At 34.5% G+C, this 18,899-nt stretch overlaps 2 protein-coding genes across 2 annotated transcripts in view; both read left to right on the top strand.

Moving 5' to 3' along the window:
- Nucleotides 1–938: 938 nt before the first annotated feature.
- LOC116163355 (E3 ubiquitin-protein ligase RNF19A-like) overlaps nt 939–18,899 on the top strand; it is a gene marked incomplete at its 3' end in the record, with an annotated part of 50,833 nt that continues 32,872 nt past the window's right edge. The window contains 1 exon segment of the mRNA XM_031477242.1: nt 939–1,333.
- On the top strand, nt 7,169–10,755 carry LOC116163357. Its single transcript, XM_031477247.1, has 3 exons — nt 7,169–7,633; nt 8,113–8,787; nt 8,837–10,755. The coding sequence occupies exons 1-3, from the start codon at nt 7,504–7,506 to the stop codon at nt 9,328–9,330; spliced, it is 1,299 nt and encodes a 432-aa protein (XP_031333107.1). The 5' UTR covers nt 7,169–7,503; the 3' UTR covers nt 9,331–10,755.

Below are 18,899 nucleotides of genomic sequence, written 5' to 3'. Positions count from 1 at the left end.
AGAGGATAGTTAATAGTTATTATAAAGATTTTTCATACTTAGTTTTTATGTTTATCCCTTAACCATCTCACTTAGGTACTTCAGATGATGGGGTAATTAGAATATGAGTTTCTCTTCAAGACTGTACATAAATTGATGCTTTGCTATTAACGGACTATACTGGACTTTGACGTTCTGCCGAACTTTTCCCAGACATATCAATTTGGCATTTGTCAACTACACCTAGAACTATTACCACAGATATACACATGTATGTGTCTATCTGTGCTATTAGGATATTACAATAGGATAAAGGTGGCTATGGAAAATTTGAACTAAACCGCTCAACACATACAGTCAGGAAATCAAGAAGATTCACTGCTTTTTCACGGGCCTCACTTGCCCGAAGGTACAGAATTTGAATGTAAGTAATCGATGAACACATCTTAAAAAGTTAATGTGGTATTTGATGGATATGCCGATGATAACGCTGTGAGTATACAAAGAGTAACAAAAGATTAAGACATATATATTTAATATTATCAACAGAGAATACCCTGAGATGGAGTTTAATGCAAGAACACCCAACCGAAACAAAGTCTGTTGAGTAATTTGAGTACCTAATAAACAAAGATTCATTGCTCAGCTGGCCAACAGACTTAATATACATATTCAAATGCACAATAGGCGTATTGTAACATCGAATGAACTTTAGTTCGATTAAATTAATAGAATTCCGAAATTCCAGTTAAATCTAATTACCCCCAGTTGAATTAACGTGATACTCGTATTTTGAATAATGCCCGAGGTGTAATTTACTTCCAAATTGTTTTGAAAATAGCGGTAATTTTTAAAATAATCACGCATGCGTCTTTAGTAGGAGTCGCGTTTAGATTTACATAACAGTTTGATACCAACTTTTAATTTAATGACGAAAACTACGTCATGTTAATTAAAGTGGTTCCTTATCTACTGATAAATTATGGAATGGCAAAGTGATTAATTTGGGTAAATTAAATGGTAATTTATAAGTATGCCAAACATTCAATTCAATTCGTAATGATCGTAGTAATTATCTCACGGTTGGTAGGGATAATCGCATAAACGTTAAATGAAAATGGCTGTCGAAATCTTTTGTCATCATTTTAGTTAGTAGTTCTTCTCGATATCTCGCGGTGTGTTGTGTTGTTTGTTTATTTTAGACGATTATTAATAGGTTTTTGATAGTTTAAAATAGGAATTTGTGCCGCAAATTAGTCATAAGCGACGTTTTATCCCCAAGCTTGAACAGATTGACATTCCCAAGAGCTAGAATTTCCCACAACAAATCTGCGACGAGCAGAAAGATTTTTGGGTGAGTTTTTTCTTTTGCTATTTATTATGCTAATTATAACTGTAAATGCTAATATCGATCCTATAAACCTCATTGTGTATTCGATGTTGGAAAAACTTTCCTTGTCGCGGATTGTAATGCCCAACGAGTGTTAAAGGATTATTTATTGTGCTAATCACTTTCACTTTACGTCTTTTTGTCTGCACAACTTTCTAATTTTAGGCATTATTTGTACGGAGGGTGATGTCATTTGTTTAACCTAGTAACAAATTTGTGGTTTAACGATCGTGATTAATTTTGCCGGAATTCGTCCTGTACGGTGACGTTTGTAACGGCTGCAATTGTGATGCTATTTTTGTTTATCTACTCATTGTTTTCGTTTAAACAACCTCCTTGTATGGTGGGATTTCGAAGAAAAACGAAGAAAATAGGAGTCGGTATTAGGTATTGAATAATTTTCTATTGTTACGTTTGTATTCATAGGGCCCTCCACTTGTTTAAATTTAAGGGGCATTTCATTTAAATATTGTATGATATGCACACATTTTTTATAAACAAGATTAGCGTTTATGATCCTGCTAATCTTGTTTGTTATTCTTCATATTTTGGCGCCGCCGTAATTGATATCAACATACTTCTGGAAAAAGTTCAATATCCAATGTACTGCTTGCTATAAGTACATACAACACTGCATAGGGAAGTTATTAATTTATGCAATTGGATAAAGCACTTATTGAAGATTTGGAATTTTCTGATTGGTCTTTTAGCTCTCATTTATGGTAGGTACAAGGTAATACGGTATTAGTCTACGAGAGATGGTTCTTTTTTGATAAAGATGTAGGTATAACACCACATTTCAAGATTCCAAATGATGCCAGTGAGATTTCATGCAATTTCAAAGTGTTTTTAAGAAGTTTTAAGGTATTACAATTGATATATATTTTCTCGTAATTTTAGTGGGATTTCAGATTATGTACCTAAATATGATTTTAAGAGATTTCGGTAGGATCGCAAGTATTCAAGATGATTTCAACAATTTTTAAGTGATTTAAATATCTGAATAACTAAATTACAACATTCGACATTCAGTTTTTGTTCTATAAAATTTATTGTAAGAGTATGATGTGGAACCATTTATACATATATGTACTAAGGATCCAGCCAAGGATTTTGTATTTAATTTAAAAATCATGAAATTTTAATATACCTACAGCCTACAGGTACAGTAGTGTCTCTGATTTCTAAATCCGTATGAAGTTAGCAATAATATTTCAGCAATAGGCTTTGCATACTTCGTGTTAACTCAGTGACTCACTTGGTGATAATTAAATATGCATATATGAATATTAAATTTATACATATCTAATATATCAATCCTTAAATATCGACAATAAAGTTTTTCTATTTCGGTGTCACAATGATGATTTTGTACAACTGTTTTCGGCCAAAAACAGTTGTACAAAGACAGTGATTATAGTCGTTTTTTTTTTGGTAACTTATCTCTTAAGTTGGCAGTTACTAGTTAGTACAAGTAGGTACTTCGTTGGGTACTTCCATGTTTGAACTTCAAAATGTCACTCTTACTACGCTGCCAACCTAAAACTTAACGGCATAAAAAGTGTTCTCAACATAAAACATGTTAGTTCTAATGTTCCCTATAGTTTCTGATAATGATTTTTTTAATTAAATTAAAGCACCGAAATAGAAAAAATAGTATGAAAAACGCGTGTTACAATGCTTTATTGTAATACTCCTATCTTGCGGACACTCGTGGCTACGCTTCGCGTTGCCACTCGTGCCACAAGATAGTCGTATTACAATAGGTCGCATTGTAACACTTGTCTTTCAATATACTATTATACACATATGCTTCCTTTTTGAGAAATAATTTTTGAACTTTGTATATTTATAATCTGGTTGTATCCATTCTACTCAATCAAGAATGATCAGCGATTGACTAAATGGTTACACGCAGTGAACACTGTTCAAAATGTTCCAGGTGCCTCAAGTGTTTCAGTCTCCGATAGTGTTTTTTTCAAGAATCTCAAGCGTTAAACTAAACGTAGGAATCGAACGATTTAATTTTTCTTTTGCCGATGCCGATATGGCGACTAATTATACATATTTCTTGAGTTGTGTGAAGTTAGCGGGGTAATTTTAGAAAATAAGCCAACTGCACTATACGGGCAAAATTGAAAAAACTCCTTATTTCAGTACAGTTTTGAATAGCGGTTGCGGGGTTTCCGGGTTTTAGAGTTACCACCCAATAATTCTGGCAAAATACGCGTTTTAATATTCGGAAAAATTTTTTTACTCAAGCTAAAACAGTTTTCTGAGTTTGAATATCAAAATTAATTTCGAGTGATGGTAACTTGAATTGCCAATCAAAGGTGTTATTCATTATACGAGACCTATGAATTTGTGTCGATTTTTCTTTTCTAGAGTTGAATCAATCAGTACTTCGAGATTGAACGAGCAAGGGACATGATTCAGGTAATGTAAAAAGGGAACCGTATATTTTAAGGGTGTTGCAAATTTAGATTTTTATCACTTACAGTAAGGTAGAACTTTTAAAAAGCCGGTCATTGGTTCTAACCGGTTTAAAAAGCCAAAAACAAAGTACTTACTTATTTTTTCTTATGTCGACCCATTTTCATTATATGTCAAAGAAACATTAAGTGTGTCTATGTTTGTTATAGCTAGGGAATTATACCATTTACTGATAATAATAATAATAATAATGTTTATTGTTGTTCAACAGACATCCATATATGAAAATCGCAAAAAAAGATAAATGAATTGTTAAGCGCATACTGCATTATTAAAACTATAGTAGGAACTAATATTTAAAATAGAAAACATAAAAATCAATATAAATATTGCAGTAAGTAATTGTAACTAGTGGAATAAATAAATACCTTTGACAATTAAGTTCTAAACTAAAAATAGAATATTGATAAACAGAGAATTAACAAAAAAAAATAAAGTAAAGAAAATGAAGCAAAAAAAAGGATGATGAACCAAAATTACAATTTTCAGTTAACCACAAACAAAGCTTAAAACATTGCATACCTAATGCGTTGTAATGAATGTCACAGTTCTGGCAAATCTTATAATAATTACTGGACATTATTAAGGAGGGAGTTCTGCGAAGGAGATTGGATTTGGGAGTAGGATATGTGAAGGTTTTTAAGTACCTAGTAGAATGCGTTGGAATGGTAAAGGATAGCTTGTGAAGTAAGTAGGGACAATCTAAATGACTGTTGGTTAGTTTGTAGAGGAACTTAATGCTATTCGCGACTCGTCTCTGTTCCATTGAATAACGTGCTAACATCGTGTCCTGAGGAACAGCACGTTGTGGATATTCTCCATCAATTTTGAAAATAATGAATTTTAAAAATCTTCGTTGGATACTCTCAATGTCGTTTTTAGATATTTTGTATAGTGGGTACCATACGAGGTCGCAGTACTCAAGCTTCGAGCGAACCAAGGAGTTATACAAACGAAATAATAAGTTGATGTTTTTAAACTGCTTAGTATTCCTTATGATGAAGCCCAGAGTTTTCATAGCTGAGGAGCAAATTAGATGTATGTGCTCCTTAAAGCTGAGACGGAAATCAAATGTGATGCCAAGATCTTTAATAGTATTAATGCGACTATGGCCAACTGTCTCTATATGAGAGACTAATATAGTATAGGTTTTCTCTTTCTTGTAAATGACAACACCTTACATTTATTTATACTCAGCTTGAGTTTATTTGATGAGCACCACGCAGTTAAGTTGTTGATATTCGTTTGTAAACGTAAACAATCATCGGTGGAAGCTATTTTTGCAAAGATTTTGAGATCATCAACATTAAACATTAAAAACATAAGTGGGCCCAGATTTGAACCTTGAGGCACACCTGAGGTTACTTCAAACATTTTTGAGCTGAAACCATTGTATGTAACAAACTGAAAACGATCATTAAGATAAGTACGAAAAAATGATATTAATTGACAACTAGAACCAAAGCATTTTAGTTTATGTAACACTATTGCATGGTCTATGGAGTCGAATGCCTTGGAAAAGTCGGCATACATAACGGCAACTTGGCCTGAGTTATCCAAGGTGTACGTGCAAAATTCAGTGAAAGATGTAGGTAAAATATCTTTCATACATAGCTGTGGAGTGAGAGAATAATGGCAACAAAATCTTACCAACCGTGAACAACTTTAAAATTCAAAAGTGATAGGTACTTATAGGTTATTCGCGATTTCGATTAACTGTAAATCACGTATTAATAAAGACCAATAAACGCTTGCCGCTTAAAAATACGCAATAGTGCACACATTGCAATTTTGCGTAAATCTTCATGTTCTGAAATTGCAGTCTTCAAAGGAATTAAAATGTGCACAGTGGGATTATGCAACGAACGAGAAATTAAATGTAAGTAGACATTCTTTAAAGTGTGCACATTGTAATTTTGCTACAAATCTTCTACATATTCTGAAACTTAAAATGTGCGCAGTGTGATTATACAACGAACTACTATACAAAGCAAAGTTAAGTAGGCATATGTTAATTTACTGCAATACTTTCAAATATTGAAAATGGGTACAGTGTGATTTTGCAACACATCACTACTACTTATCTCTTGAAACGGCATCCTTAACTCACAAAACCTCAAAGGATTTAAAATGTGCACACTGTAATGGCATTAAGTATATGCCAATGTTAGGTAATGTATCCCTATGTACGAGATTCGTCGGGATATGCGATACACCGTTCGTCGGTTCTGCTATTATCTATATAAATAAGAATGTTTGTCTGTCTGTCGGTCCCTTATTCCTGTCTAAACCGTTCATCAGATTGCCATGAAACTTTGGGTAATGGTTGGATCGAGTTGGATCTATGCCCGCGAAAGTAAAACACTTTCCGAAATTCCTACGGGAACGGGAACAGGATTTTATATTTTACAGTCGAAAAAGATACTTGACATTTAGAACGAAAGTTTCTTTGAACGCGTTAAGGTGCACTTCGATAGAGAACTTGGAAAAACGGAGAATCGCGTGTGCTATTATATTATAATTATACAGTGCGAGTAAATCAAAGAACGTTTTTTGTTGCTGAGCGTTTTAAATTGTGATTTTTTATGTAATAACATTTTATACAGCGTGTCCTGAAATTCACATATGATGTTATGGACTAAATGGCGACCCTAATTTTTATGACCATTCCTAAAGAGTATATCAAGTTACACATGTGTGTCAAGTTTCAAATTTTAGGAGAATTTTTCGAAAGATAAAAATTTTACTTATGCGATGGTTTTGTCGGCCTGTTCCTCGTCTAACTCGAGAACGACAAGAGGTAGCGATGTCAAATCTTCGCTAATCGATTTCTACGAGTTCAAGAATTAGTGCCATTGAATATGAGCCGGAATATAGTCTGGTTATCGAATCCGAGCCGAGTGCAAAAAATTCCTCTACTGAAAATGGTCTGGAATATCCATCAGTATCAAAAATTATACAACTTTGCGAATTTAATCCAATCTGTAAGTATAATATTAACAAAGATAGGTAGGTTATCCTACTCAATTCAAGGCACCCTGTATACCACCACAGACAAAATACTACAGACGGCTCATGAGATATACGAAATGCTTGCGCTGAACAGAAATCCGTCTGCTAGCGCTACTACCGTAAAATGTTCAAATGCTTAGCTCGTAAATGCACTTTTTTCATCGTAAACGAATGGTTGGAAACTGTACTGTAATACATTTGAGAAGGCATGTGTAATATAAAATGATTTAAAGAAAAGAATATCATATTTCCGTCAAAACACTTTATCTGTAGGTCAGGATATCCCATGTAAGGTGCATACCTATTATAATTACGAAAGTTAGGATATTCGCAAATAAATTTTCTCGTTATTTTTTTACGGATACGGATTACAACGGACTGTTTTGCATTGTGTAACCATTTATTGTGGGATGCCGAATATGAACTTTGAATTAAGGTTTAAAGGGAATCGCATTACTTAACCGTTAAGGAATATAAAAAAAGACACTTTAAGCTTAACACTTGAACAGTTCAGACACATTTTCTGTTTATAAAGACGTATTTTTGTGTTTTAATTTTTTTAAATAGTCTATCGTAATTACAATTATTATTGTTTTAAATACCTAGATACTTTTGTGTTAATTATAAAAATGGCCAAAGCAGGAAATGTTTGTCAGTACTTTCAATGTGGTGTTTCAAAACGAGTGGAACCCAATCTTAAAATGTATGGATTTCCTTTTAAGGATGAAAACCTGTGCCGCGTTTGGATTAATAATGCTGGTTAGTCATTCTTGTTTCATTGATAGTATTTGATCATTTATTGTAAATCATACATAATATGAACTATTACCAATTAATGCTGCCATGAAGTTGGCCGTTAAAAATTGAGCTTTGCTGGTTTGAGATACCTACATTAAATTTAGAAGAGGGTACTTATATTAATCGCCGGAGGTTTTCCGAAATCATTTCGGTACACTATGATGAAGTTGACCGGCTGTGATTTTCTGGAATCGGATTTTCCAGAAACGGGAGAGATACCATGAATCATCCAAACAAGTTTTGCTACACTGAATTCTGAAGAAGGTAATTCATTTATCTTTGGGGATTTATGCAGAATTTGTTTGGTGCTCTCAGCTCTCATCAAGTTGACATTATACATTTTCGAATCGCCAATTTTTGGCGACCAGCTTCACGGTGGCCCAGTTATATACAATCATCAAATAAATCTTCCCTATAGATAAAAAAGCACGTCTTTACAGGGGCTACACATCTGATTCCACTGTCACCGAATTCATTAAAAAATAAAAAAATCTGTGAAAAACATTTCCGATTGGAAGACTTCACAAAATCTTCCAATGAAAGGCTCATTAAAGGCACAGTGCCTATGAAATACGATTTTGACACCGAACATTTCGAGGAACATTTACATGTGAATAAACCATTGAAAGTTTACACCAGAAAGAAAGAATTTCCACACGAATTGCTAAGATCGCCCTCACCACAACCTAGTACATCCTTTGACACAATGGAAACGCTAAATATCAGCCCAGATACATCGGTGTGGTTAAACTCACTATCTTCCCTTCCCTCTCCACCGGAAAAAAACGCGAAAAGAAAGCTGCAGTTTAAAAATGATACTCCAAAAGAGAAGAAACTTCGACTTTGCCTGTCGAATCAACGAAAACTTCTCTCAAGAAAAAGAGCAGACATGTCTCGCCTAAAGAAATCTTTGAAAAAGAAGAATGCGACTTTAAGTGCCCTGTCTTCAAATTCAGCAGAATACAGCTATAGTCTATTAAAAAAAGATCCGAAAACCTTTGTCGACATGAATTTATTTCACAAAAATAATACTTCCTGGAATAAAAATGAAAAGGAATTTGCTATATGGTTGTACTACAGCTCACCATCAACTTATCGAGGATTTTTGCAAAAAGGTAAATTTATTCGAATGATGTCGACTATCTATGGAATTTTATTTTGCAGGTTTTAAATTACCTTCTCTAGCCACAATAAAGCGTTGGATAGGTGCTTCGGTATTTAAGCCGGGTTTTACAAAGCAGTTTTTTCATCAGCTGCAATTAAAGGCACAAACATTCGACAGTATTGAGAAAAAATGTGTTTTGTGTCTAGATGAAATGTCCATCATGAGTATCATTGAATATTCAAAATCATTAGACTGCATAGAAGGATATGAAGATCTTGGGTTACCATTCGGCAGGAGGAATAAAAGAGCAAAAAAAGCAATGGTATTTATGCTTAGAGGGCTACACTCGAAATGGAAGTTGCCAATTGCATATTTTTTGTCGCATACAGGTCCTAACTCCAAAGAATTGACAACACTAATTCAAGACGCCATCATAAAAATTAAGAGCTGCGGCTTGCAATTAAAGGCAATAATATGCGATCAGGCAACCACAAATGTGTCCACCTTTAAGCAACTTTTGGTATCAAAAGAGAAACCATACTTTTTTTTTTGAAGGACAGCAAATCTATGTAGTGTATGACGTGCCTCATCTCATTAAAAGTCTTCGAAATAATTTATTAAATGGTGATTACATTATAAACGATAAACAGCCAAACAAGTCCTCTGTGCGTTACATAAAATTGATAGGAAGGGTAAGGTTTCGAAACCTCCCTCTATAGATGGTCTTATTTTGACAATAAATTCGATTATTAGTATCTTTAATGAAGAAGATACAACTTTTTTGCTCACGTCTCGATTAAATCAAGACGTATTGGAAAACCTTTTCTCCTGTATCAGACAAAGAGGTGGTTTTAACAGAAATCCCTCCAGTAGAGTCTTCAGAACCAGTTTACGAATAATTACGTTGACACGTCTTATGCAGCCTCCAGAAACGTCAAATTGTGAGCAGGACCAGGATGAGATGTTATTTCCGAAACTAGTTGAAAAAGGGGAAGTAGATGATTTAGGAAGTGCAAACTGTGCATCCGTAAAATATGAAAGGTCCTCTTCGTCATCTTCAATATCCTCCAGTTGCAGTACTTCTTCTACCCCAAAAGAAGTGACATTAGAGGACTGTGCAACAGTGTATTTTGCAGGTTACTTAGCAAAAAAATGTATTGATAAATACAAGTGTAATGGTTGTGGACAACTGTTGATATCACAAGATCAGTTAAATGAGAAGAACCAATTACTCATTGTGAAAAAAATGTATGATAACAAATTAGTGACATCAGTAGGTTTAAGATCACCAAGTGCGGTATTAGTAGACATAGTTGAACATAGCTTAAAAATAATTTCTAAGTGTTTAAGATTTAAACCGGAGCGAAGTGGATTAGGGTTGTATATATATTCACGTATTTCTAAGTTAATTAGTGTACAGTTCCCAGAGTTCAGTTTAGAAGTCGGCGAATGTAGTGCTCATAGGCAGTATCTGTTGCAATTATTGATTCGGACAAAAATTTTCAAATGGTGTAAATGGCAATCTACACAGCACGTCAAAGAAACAGCGCATGCTAAACTTCGCATTCTTAAAAATCAATAAGCTATAATTTCTTCTAATACTAAAAATTATCAAAAAGTTGACGTACATATGCCTTAAGCTACGTTCAGATAGGACGCTATTGCGCGATGAGGTACTTTTAGATGCGATGCGATTAATCTCAAGCAAATATCCTTGCATTTTCTAACAAGTTGCCATGCGATGCAATTAATCGCAAGAATTTCTTGTACCATATTCCATATTTACGAAAGTAGTCGCAGGTTAGTCTCCACTCTCCGTTCTATGTACATTACAATAACGAAACTTATATAATAGACGGCACATACTACCGGCGGAAAGTTCTCTATAAAATATATATAGAATCCAAATTAAGGTTGATTCTCACTATACATAACGTTTCCATACCATATCCTTTCCATAACCATTCCGTAAATTATTATACCTAGGAAATTGACCTTTAAGTGATATGTGCGTAAGACATTTAGCCGCGCGCTAATACACACTCTCCTTTCCGTTCACATATGGAAGGCGAATGTGTATTAGCGCGCGACTTAATGTCTTACGCACATATCACTTAAAGGTCAATTTCGTACCCTATAATAATTTACGGAATGGTTATGGAATGGATATGGTATGGAAACGTTATGTATAGTGAGAATCAACCTTTAACCGGATAAAAACGTAAATTGGTAAATACATCAATATGAAAGGAACGGTATTTTGTGAATTTTATCACCTTTTTGTGAAATTGATATCGGTTGTTGTAAAATAAGTCTATTTTCAAATGACTTTGGACCACATTTAATTACCTATATTGAGAATCAAATAAACAAATATAGAAAACGAGCTCCTGGGTATGGCTGTAGCATGTGCAAAACCAAATTTTAAAACTGGCGTTAAATTTGCTTTTATTCCAAGTGTCCCTGTATCAAATTTCATTAAAATACCTTCATAAATAAAAAAGTTTGCAATTCAGTTTATAAATGGTTGAGATGCGAAAAGGGCATTGTGAATGTTGATCGATTAGGCTCAATTTTTGGAATTGCGTTTTATATGGCTAAATCTATACGCATATTGAATTTCATACAATTCGGTTCATAACTCACGGAGATGTCAAATGGCCTCCCTTATTTTTTGGGCTACATTGCCAATTCACGAACTCCGATCCACAAACTTGATAAAGAATCCATCTACTAAATTTTATCGTAATCGGCCCATTCGTTACCGAAATATCGTGCTAACGGACGGACAGACACCGCAAAATTATAAACTCGCTAGGGCTCGTTAATAAAGCCACTGTCTACTTCGCTTGCAATGACTGGTGATCAATCAAACTTGCTTGAATTTCAGACCATCGCCCAAAGTAGCATCGCATCGCATAAAATAGTTGTCTTAATAAACGTTTGGAGGTTTGAATTCATCGCATCGCACAGCATTTCATCGCCCATCGCGCGATAGCCAGCTATCTGAACGTATATTAAAACGATCGTACGCCAGTATGGATTTTTTGAAATAACAAGCATTTACCGTACTTATTTTTCAAAACCTTAAATCCATATTAAATAACGATTAGGTAGGTACCTATAGTAAATAATATTATTTCATCCTATACAGATATCAGATATTAACTCATTAAGGACATTAGGAATAACCTACCTAGCTATGTTTAACATTTTTCAATTTTCTACTAGTTACAACCTTTGCAAATGAATAAACAAAGCTACAACTTGTTTGTGAGATTGTCGTACTATAAAGTGGAGTTCACTCACTACAAAGAATAAATGATAAACTTTTATCGCAGACGGTGTAACATTATACCTTTAGGTATTATGTTATATAAATAAAAGATTTTTTCTTCTCTCTTCTGCTTTGCCATTTCGTAGGAACGTTGCAGAAATCTTTCTAACAAAGAATGAACTTTAATTTTAATGTTTGGGTTTGAAACTGTACTAGAAAGTTAATTTGGATTTAACACACTTGGCGGTGAAATCCAAATTTCGCGCAGCATATTTTTACATGGCGTGATATATCTGGAGTATTTTAATCTGTGATACCACGAACAAATTTTTGCTTAAAAATGTCAAAATTGATATTTGTGCACCGATTTTCTTGGGAAAGACTAAACTCGATAGCTCGATGTCCACGAAGTGGGCCATATGCATTTTTAATTACCAAAGTATTATTAGCCAAAAGATCGATATTTATTCCCAATTTTGTTCGGAAACAGGCTAAACGTTATTATTACTTTGCGCAACCCATCATGGACAGCGGTGCTCGTGTCCTCACTATCCGTCCGTCTGCCAGTCCATCCACGTTCAAATTATAAACGTATCTTCTTCAAAAGTAGTTGTCCGTCCGCGTATGTGAGTGTGTTGCGGTGGCACTACCCACGTAGTCTTGGTTTTGGTTTACTTGTTTAACGAGTTTTTTGTCGGTATCTTCGATACTTCGTTGTATTGGTTTAAATTAATTGTTTTTGTCAGTATAAACGATTATATGAAAACCTCGATGAAAACGTATAGTTTTAAACAACGACGGACCTATGGGGGGACAAGGGGGGGGGGCAGACTTCCCCTCCAATACTTAACTAGTTGGCAATTTTGACAAGAGTTGGTAATTTTCATTACCAGTTGGCGAATGCCGCGAAAGTAAATCGTAAATGTAATAAATCGACCATTGAAGGAATGAGGAATTGCGGCAAAATCTATAAAAAAAAGACTCTTTAATAGAAAAATCACTTCCTTCTTCAACACAAGGTTGGTATTTTGGTAATGCTTTTAATTAGTATTAGAGACCGTATACTGATATCCTACATTTTCTACATGATTTATTAGACTTGGAAATACCACTTAATACTTAATACCTAGATACCTACTACCCGTTTGAGTTGGAAATTTTTACAGTTGAGTTGGCAAAATGTCATGTCTGCCCCCCCAATTTTCTTGTCTAGGTCCGTCCCTGGTTTTAAATTCTTATTCTTATTTCTTATTTTTAAATTCTTATTTTTATTTTTTGTGAGCATAAACTCGCCTTATTTGTTTACGGTTGGTTTGAGTTTTGCAACAATTTTCCTCCGTTTTCAAACTTTCAATGTGCAATTTGCCCCTATTATCACTGCGCGAATAACCACACCAAATAAACAAATTTGGAACAAATAATTTTCCCACAGAAGGCGTTCACCGTGTCACGCCCGTTAAAATATTTTAACTCGGCACCATTTCGTTGAAAATTTATTACCCGGTCGTAATGTTTCCTTTTATTGCTCTACACTGAACTTTTCTACGTCAGGTATTCACTTAATTCGCGAATCATTTTTATTACTTTCGGTAATCTCTTGACTATAAATTCGATTATTACATCGCCAAACTTTTACTTTTGTAAAAAGTTTGTTCATAAAAATTAGAAATTGAATTTAAGCGTGGCATAACAAGTACGTAATGAGTAATGAATGGACTAATTGGTTTTCTTTACACGCTTTGTAGTTCAGAGTGCAGAATTGAACCGGGCAAGTATCACGCTACGTTCACGTTGTTTCAGACAATCCTCAGATCCTTTATAGTTTTGTATTGTCGCCTGTCCGTCCGTCCGTGTGCGCTTTTTAAAAGTGTACGATTGGTGTACGGGTACTTTAGATATTAAGGACGGACGCTATTGATTTTCTGGAACAGGAACAAAAGTTATAGGACTCAGTGAATAGGGAACAGGAAAAACTGAGGGGGCAAATCGCAATATAATAGAAATCAACATATTTCATTCTCTAGGTCATGTATCGAGTTCGCTAGATTATCGCCTATGACTCTAAGTGGCCATAGACTTCGTTCTTTTTACACGGTTTTAACCGTACGGTTAAAACGGTACGGTTTAAACTGTCACAAAACCGAAGTGTAGGGGCAAAACACGTCCTTTTTGCAGGCGTTCAAATTAATCTGTCGAGTCTTGATTTTAAACCGTCCGTTTAGGAATGTACGGTTAAAACTGTGTAATGTATGGCTATCACGGATATACTGGTCGCCAGTTTCATTCATTGGCGTACCAACCATAGACGTATGAGGTACCAATGTGTGGTGTGACTTACCATTATTTAAAAATGAGCGGGTCCAAACAGTTTATCATAGACTTTATGTCTATAATAATTAATAAAATAATTAAACCAATCACCGCGTTCCACCCTTAATTCATTCAACAAATTAACATGCGAAAATCGGTTCCGTTTGAGCAGCCACTCTTTCGCCCATTTAGAACGTTTTCTTTTAACATTTTGGGATTTCACTTTTATAGCAATTGCTGACGCCACTGCTAATGTACAATTAATGTTCTCCATTACACGGTATGCGCAAAACTGGTGAATTTTGAACGAAGTGTATGTTCAATAACGTTGCTCGGTTATACCCGTACAGTTTTAACCGTACGGTTAAAACCGTGTAAAAAAAACGAAGTCTATGGCCACCTTTAGATGTGTAAAAATTCAATATAACTCTTCTCTGTGATATAGGTGAACAGTTTTAATCTATTTTTGGCGACTACTTAACGTGCTTTGATATTTCTGGTACATCACAGGGCTAATTGTATATTCAGAACTAAAGTATTCAAAATGCCTTCCATGCTTTGCCCGCCTGATTTTTAACGTCGGTGGTTCACAACGTTTTTGGGCGACGTGAGGATTCTTTAAAAATGTTATCTGCTTTACCTTAATATTTCATAAATTTATAGCAATAGTTGGGCAAAAACCGTTTTTTCCCGTTTTTTTTCTTGGAGGTAAGGAAATATTGTTTTTTTTTTTAAAAATTGAATGCGTATCCATAACAGTATTGTAGCAACAAACATTCCAGAGATTTTCATAGACATTGAGGCGCCATGAAAGATCGGCGATGAAGAGCGAAGGCGGCTGTGACGTAATTTTTCCCGGAAATATGACGTACATATTTTGTTTTGGACTGTTCGCGAACGTTCGAGAACACTCGACTTTACTATACCGGGTGAATATTCCCAAACCGAACATAGGAAATTAACATGGGAAAAAGTTTTTTTTTGTAGACAGTTGCTCCCCATGTTAAGGCTGGGATTGCCTGAAAAGAGAAGTACCCATAGTAAAGGACAACGTTTTTTTCGTTAGACTGTGCTGGTACCTAACAATGAGTAGCGTAACTACAGCAGTTTTCTATACAAATATTTAAATCATTATACTTTCTTTAAGTGGGTCCCAAACAACACAGAGGGAGCTTTAAAAAAAATGCAATTTGATTTGCATAACCACACGACAAGAAGATACAAAACACAAACGCAAGGTCATTCACGGCTTCTTAGAGACTGCTAGGTTAACAAAATTATAATTAGCTCTCTACCGCACATAACTTGAGGAGAATAATGAACCGCTTGTAACGTAACTATGAAGTAAAAATCGCGTAATTATTGGCATGGGGGACTTTCAAAATTAAGGCCGTAAAATTGGTTCACAAGTGGCGACAGGGGCTTCTTGTTTGGAAGGGCCCTCAGTAAAACTCTTGATTCCTTCACTTAACGGTAAAACGCCGACATTTCAAAGAAAACACCTTTGGAAATTCAATTCTTTTTCATTGTTACCATTGAATAAAGAGGTTTTTATTCAATGTCATTACGAAGTGTGTTTGTTATACTTATAACGATCCTAGTGCCTATTCATAACAGGTAACGAAGACTTTGTAACTAACGAAATGTTATTACAGTAGAGACGCATTTTGACTTTTAGGACTTGGAAAAAGTTCAACCATATTTTCGTTTTTGTTTGTATTTTCTCTGAAACGGTAGGGAAATTTCGAATTAGAACAAGCAAAAGCTTTTATGGAGAATGCATCTTTGTCAAAAAGTATAGTAAAAGTTTTTCTTCTTGTAACGTCAATCCGGGGACATACGGTATACCGATTTTTTTTTAATTTTTTAGCCGTTTATACCTAAATATACATTTGTTCCCCATGTCTTACATTCGAGGGATGGTCTTTTGTAAATTAGTAATATACAGGCTGATTCAAATTCGAGGGCCACCATGGGTATCTCGGGAACTGTAAGAGATAGGTAGGTAGTAAATTTGGCAAAGTTGTGTATTATGATGCTTAACAAAAACAGTTTTGAAACAGAGGAAACTGAAAATTCTGACAACTTTTTACTTTCGGAGATATCCGGAAAAAACGAAATTTTGAAAATCGTTTTTGTTTTTTACTGAAGTTATATACAAAGATATTTAATAATAAATGACACATTATTATGGCCACTTTTTCCCTCTACAAGATGCTACTTTTAAATTTGAAGTTTGACGTTTCGTCGCCGGTTAACTATCATCAACTTTGTTTCTTATGGAAGTAATTTTTATTTTTTGTGTCATTTGATAGAGAATTTTTTTCTGATTTTAAAAATGTACACATCAATTTTTTTAAAAAATAACTTTTTTTGCCTTTGTCTTAACTAACGTACGTAAGTAGTTTCTTGCGTTTTTACGAATTAACGTTATTTCTTATTAAAAATAGATGATGTTACCATCAAGGGTAACTTTGTCAAATGTAAACTACCTCTACCTATCTCTTACAGAGATCCCCAAGGTGGCCTTTGAATTTGAATCACCCTGTATAGGTCAATTATTACACATTACACTAAACTAATACTAATATGTAATAGGTACTATCATTGAATAAAGAGCTTTATTCAACTATTGAAGTTCAAAAAATTTAATTTGCAGCAAGGTATGGATTATAAATTACGGTATTTTAATCTGCAGTGAGCAAAGATAAAGAATAAGGAAGACGGTCAAACAAATCGCATTACAAATAAATCCCACACAAGGTCGCAGCTTGCCAGACATCAACAACCAATATACAGCCCTTTGTTCTAAAAATAACGTCAAATTTTGATATTTGTTGTAAAGAAAACCTATCCCCATTTCTATTATTTATTTCATAAAGCGATAGGTAGAGGAGGTACCTTTTGCAATGAATAGGAAAGAGAAACCAAATAAATTTCGGAGCAAGTAGTTGACAAAATAAAAATATACCAGTGAACGATCTTTTTCTTACTGTCAGCAAATTCTACTATCACACGCACGCTCTGTTCAACCTTGAAAGAGAATCGCTAAATGATTTAACATAGGCAACTTACATAGCCTGCTAGTTTTTTTTGCTCGTAAATGTTTGTCTTTTATTATCCCCATTACACAGTACTAGCCTAGTTAAAAAGTAAGAACAACTCCATCGCAAGATAAAAGCGCTTACCTATTTCATATCTTTATCGTATTATTTACTGACTTCATAAAACTCTTGGTGGCACCCTCTGTGAGAAAGAAGCTACACTGTTGACCGCAATATTAGTCACAGCTGCGTAGTTTATTTCAATTTCTCCAGTTTACATGCCCATTTTTCAGAACTTCATTCACCACTTTTTTTATGAAAACTTTTGAGCTTCACATAAATTGTCAAAATATAGATAAGTATTCACGCTATCGATCCCATACACTCGTATTGCTTAAAATGCTCCCTAATTTTGGCAATTAATTCCTAAAGTATGAACTCTTTTGACGCATGTTTTCTAGATTTTTTAAACATGGACAAAATATCAGTTTATATTGTATGGAAACTATGCTCTGTACATCTATCTACCTAATGTATATTTTTCCGATTATATACACCCCTTGCTTATGGAATGGTGAATGAAGTTCAGAGGCAATGTACGCCCCATTGAATTACATGTGCATCACCCGTTGTCTATATTCTCTAAATCCAAACCTTAACTTAGAGGGTTTATAATGACACCAATCGAAAGATTTTTTTCTCGTCTAATGATATACGAATAAACAAAGGTATTAGGATTAGGATTAGGATGACGTTTGCGACACGAGCGAGGCTGCGAGCGAGTAGAGCAAATGATCCGATTGAAATTTGTGTTGTACATATGGCGTTATACGGTTCTCATTTCCAATGTCTCTGATGGTTGCATGGATTTGCGAAATCTGTGAATTTTTTTACAAAACATACTCATGGAATATTAGGATAAGGTCATTGAAAACTCGAAAAATGAGTTTAAATGGCAATCTCTTACAGGATCAAAATTTTGCCACTCGGTGTCCCGTTGTCAAAATGATGATCTATGCAGCAATTTTCTTGGAAAAATGAGAAATTTTAGTTGCTCAATGCGAGCTGACAGTAAGTAGCTACTTGGTAATGGATTTGGATATATTTTGATGCGAACGTACTGCTCTGTACCCGTAAATAAATGGCTTATGTTTTTAACATTCAAAACGCTCATGCTGTAATTCATAAATTGTTTTTTATTTGCATTACTGTTCTCGCTCTGTAAATGTTAAATTGAAATGTGGTAGCAAAATACTTTTAAATGTAGCAGCCACTTTGCTCTCGTAGACACGTTCCGCAATTAAAATGTAAATAAAGTTGTGTAATACAAGCAGGCATTGCAATCTTCTGTGTCATTTTTAAGTTAAATTTTAGGTTGGGTATAACGGCAACCATGATAAAGAGAATGGACCAATGCCATAACCACGAGCATAACCATCACTGATAGTACAAATTTTCACCCTCCAAAAATTTTGTTTGGGAAAGTTCGAA

The sequence above is a fragment of the Photinus pyralis genome, unplaced genomic scaffold (genome assembly GCF_008802855.1).
Source record: "Photinus pyralis isolate 1611_PpyrPB1 unplaced genomic scaffold, Ppyr1.3 Ppyr1.4_LG2, whole genome shotgun sequence".
NCBI classification, from domain to species: Eukaryota; Metazoa; Arthropoda; class Insecta; order Coleoptera; family Lampyridae; genus Photinus; species Photinus pyralis.
Note: the sequence above shows the minus strand (reverse complement) of the source record. Positions and strands in the feature narration are given on the sequence as shown.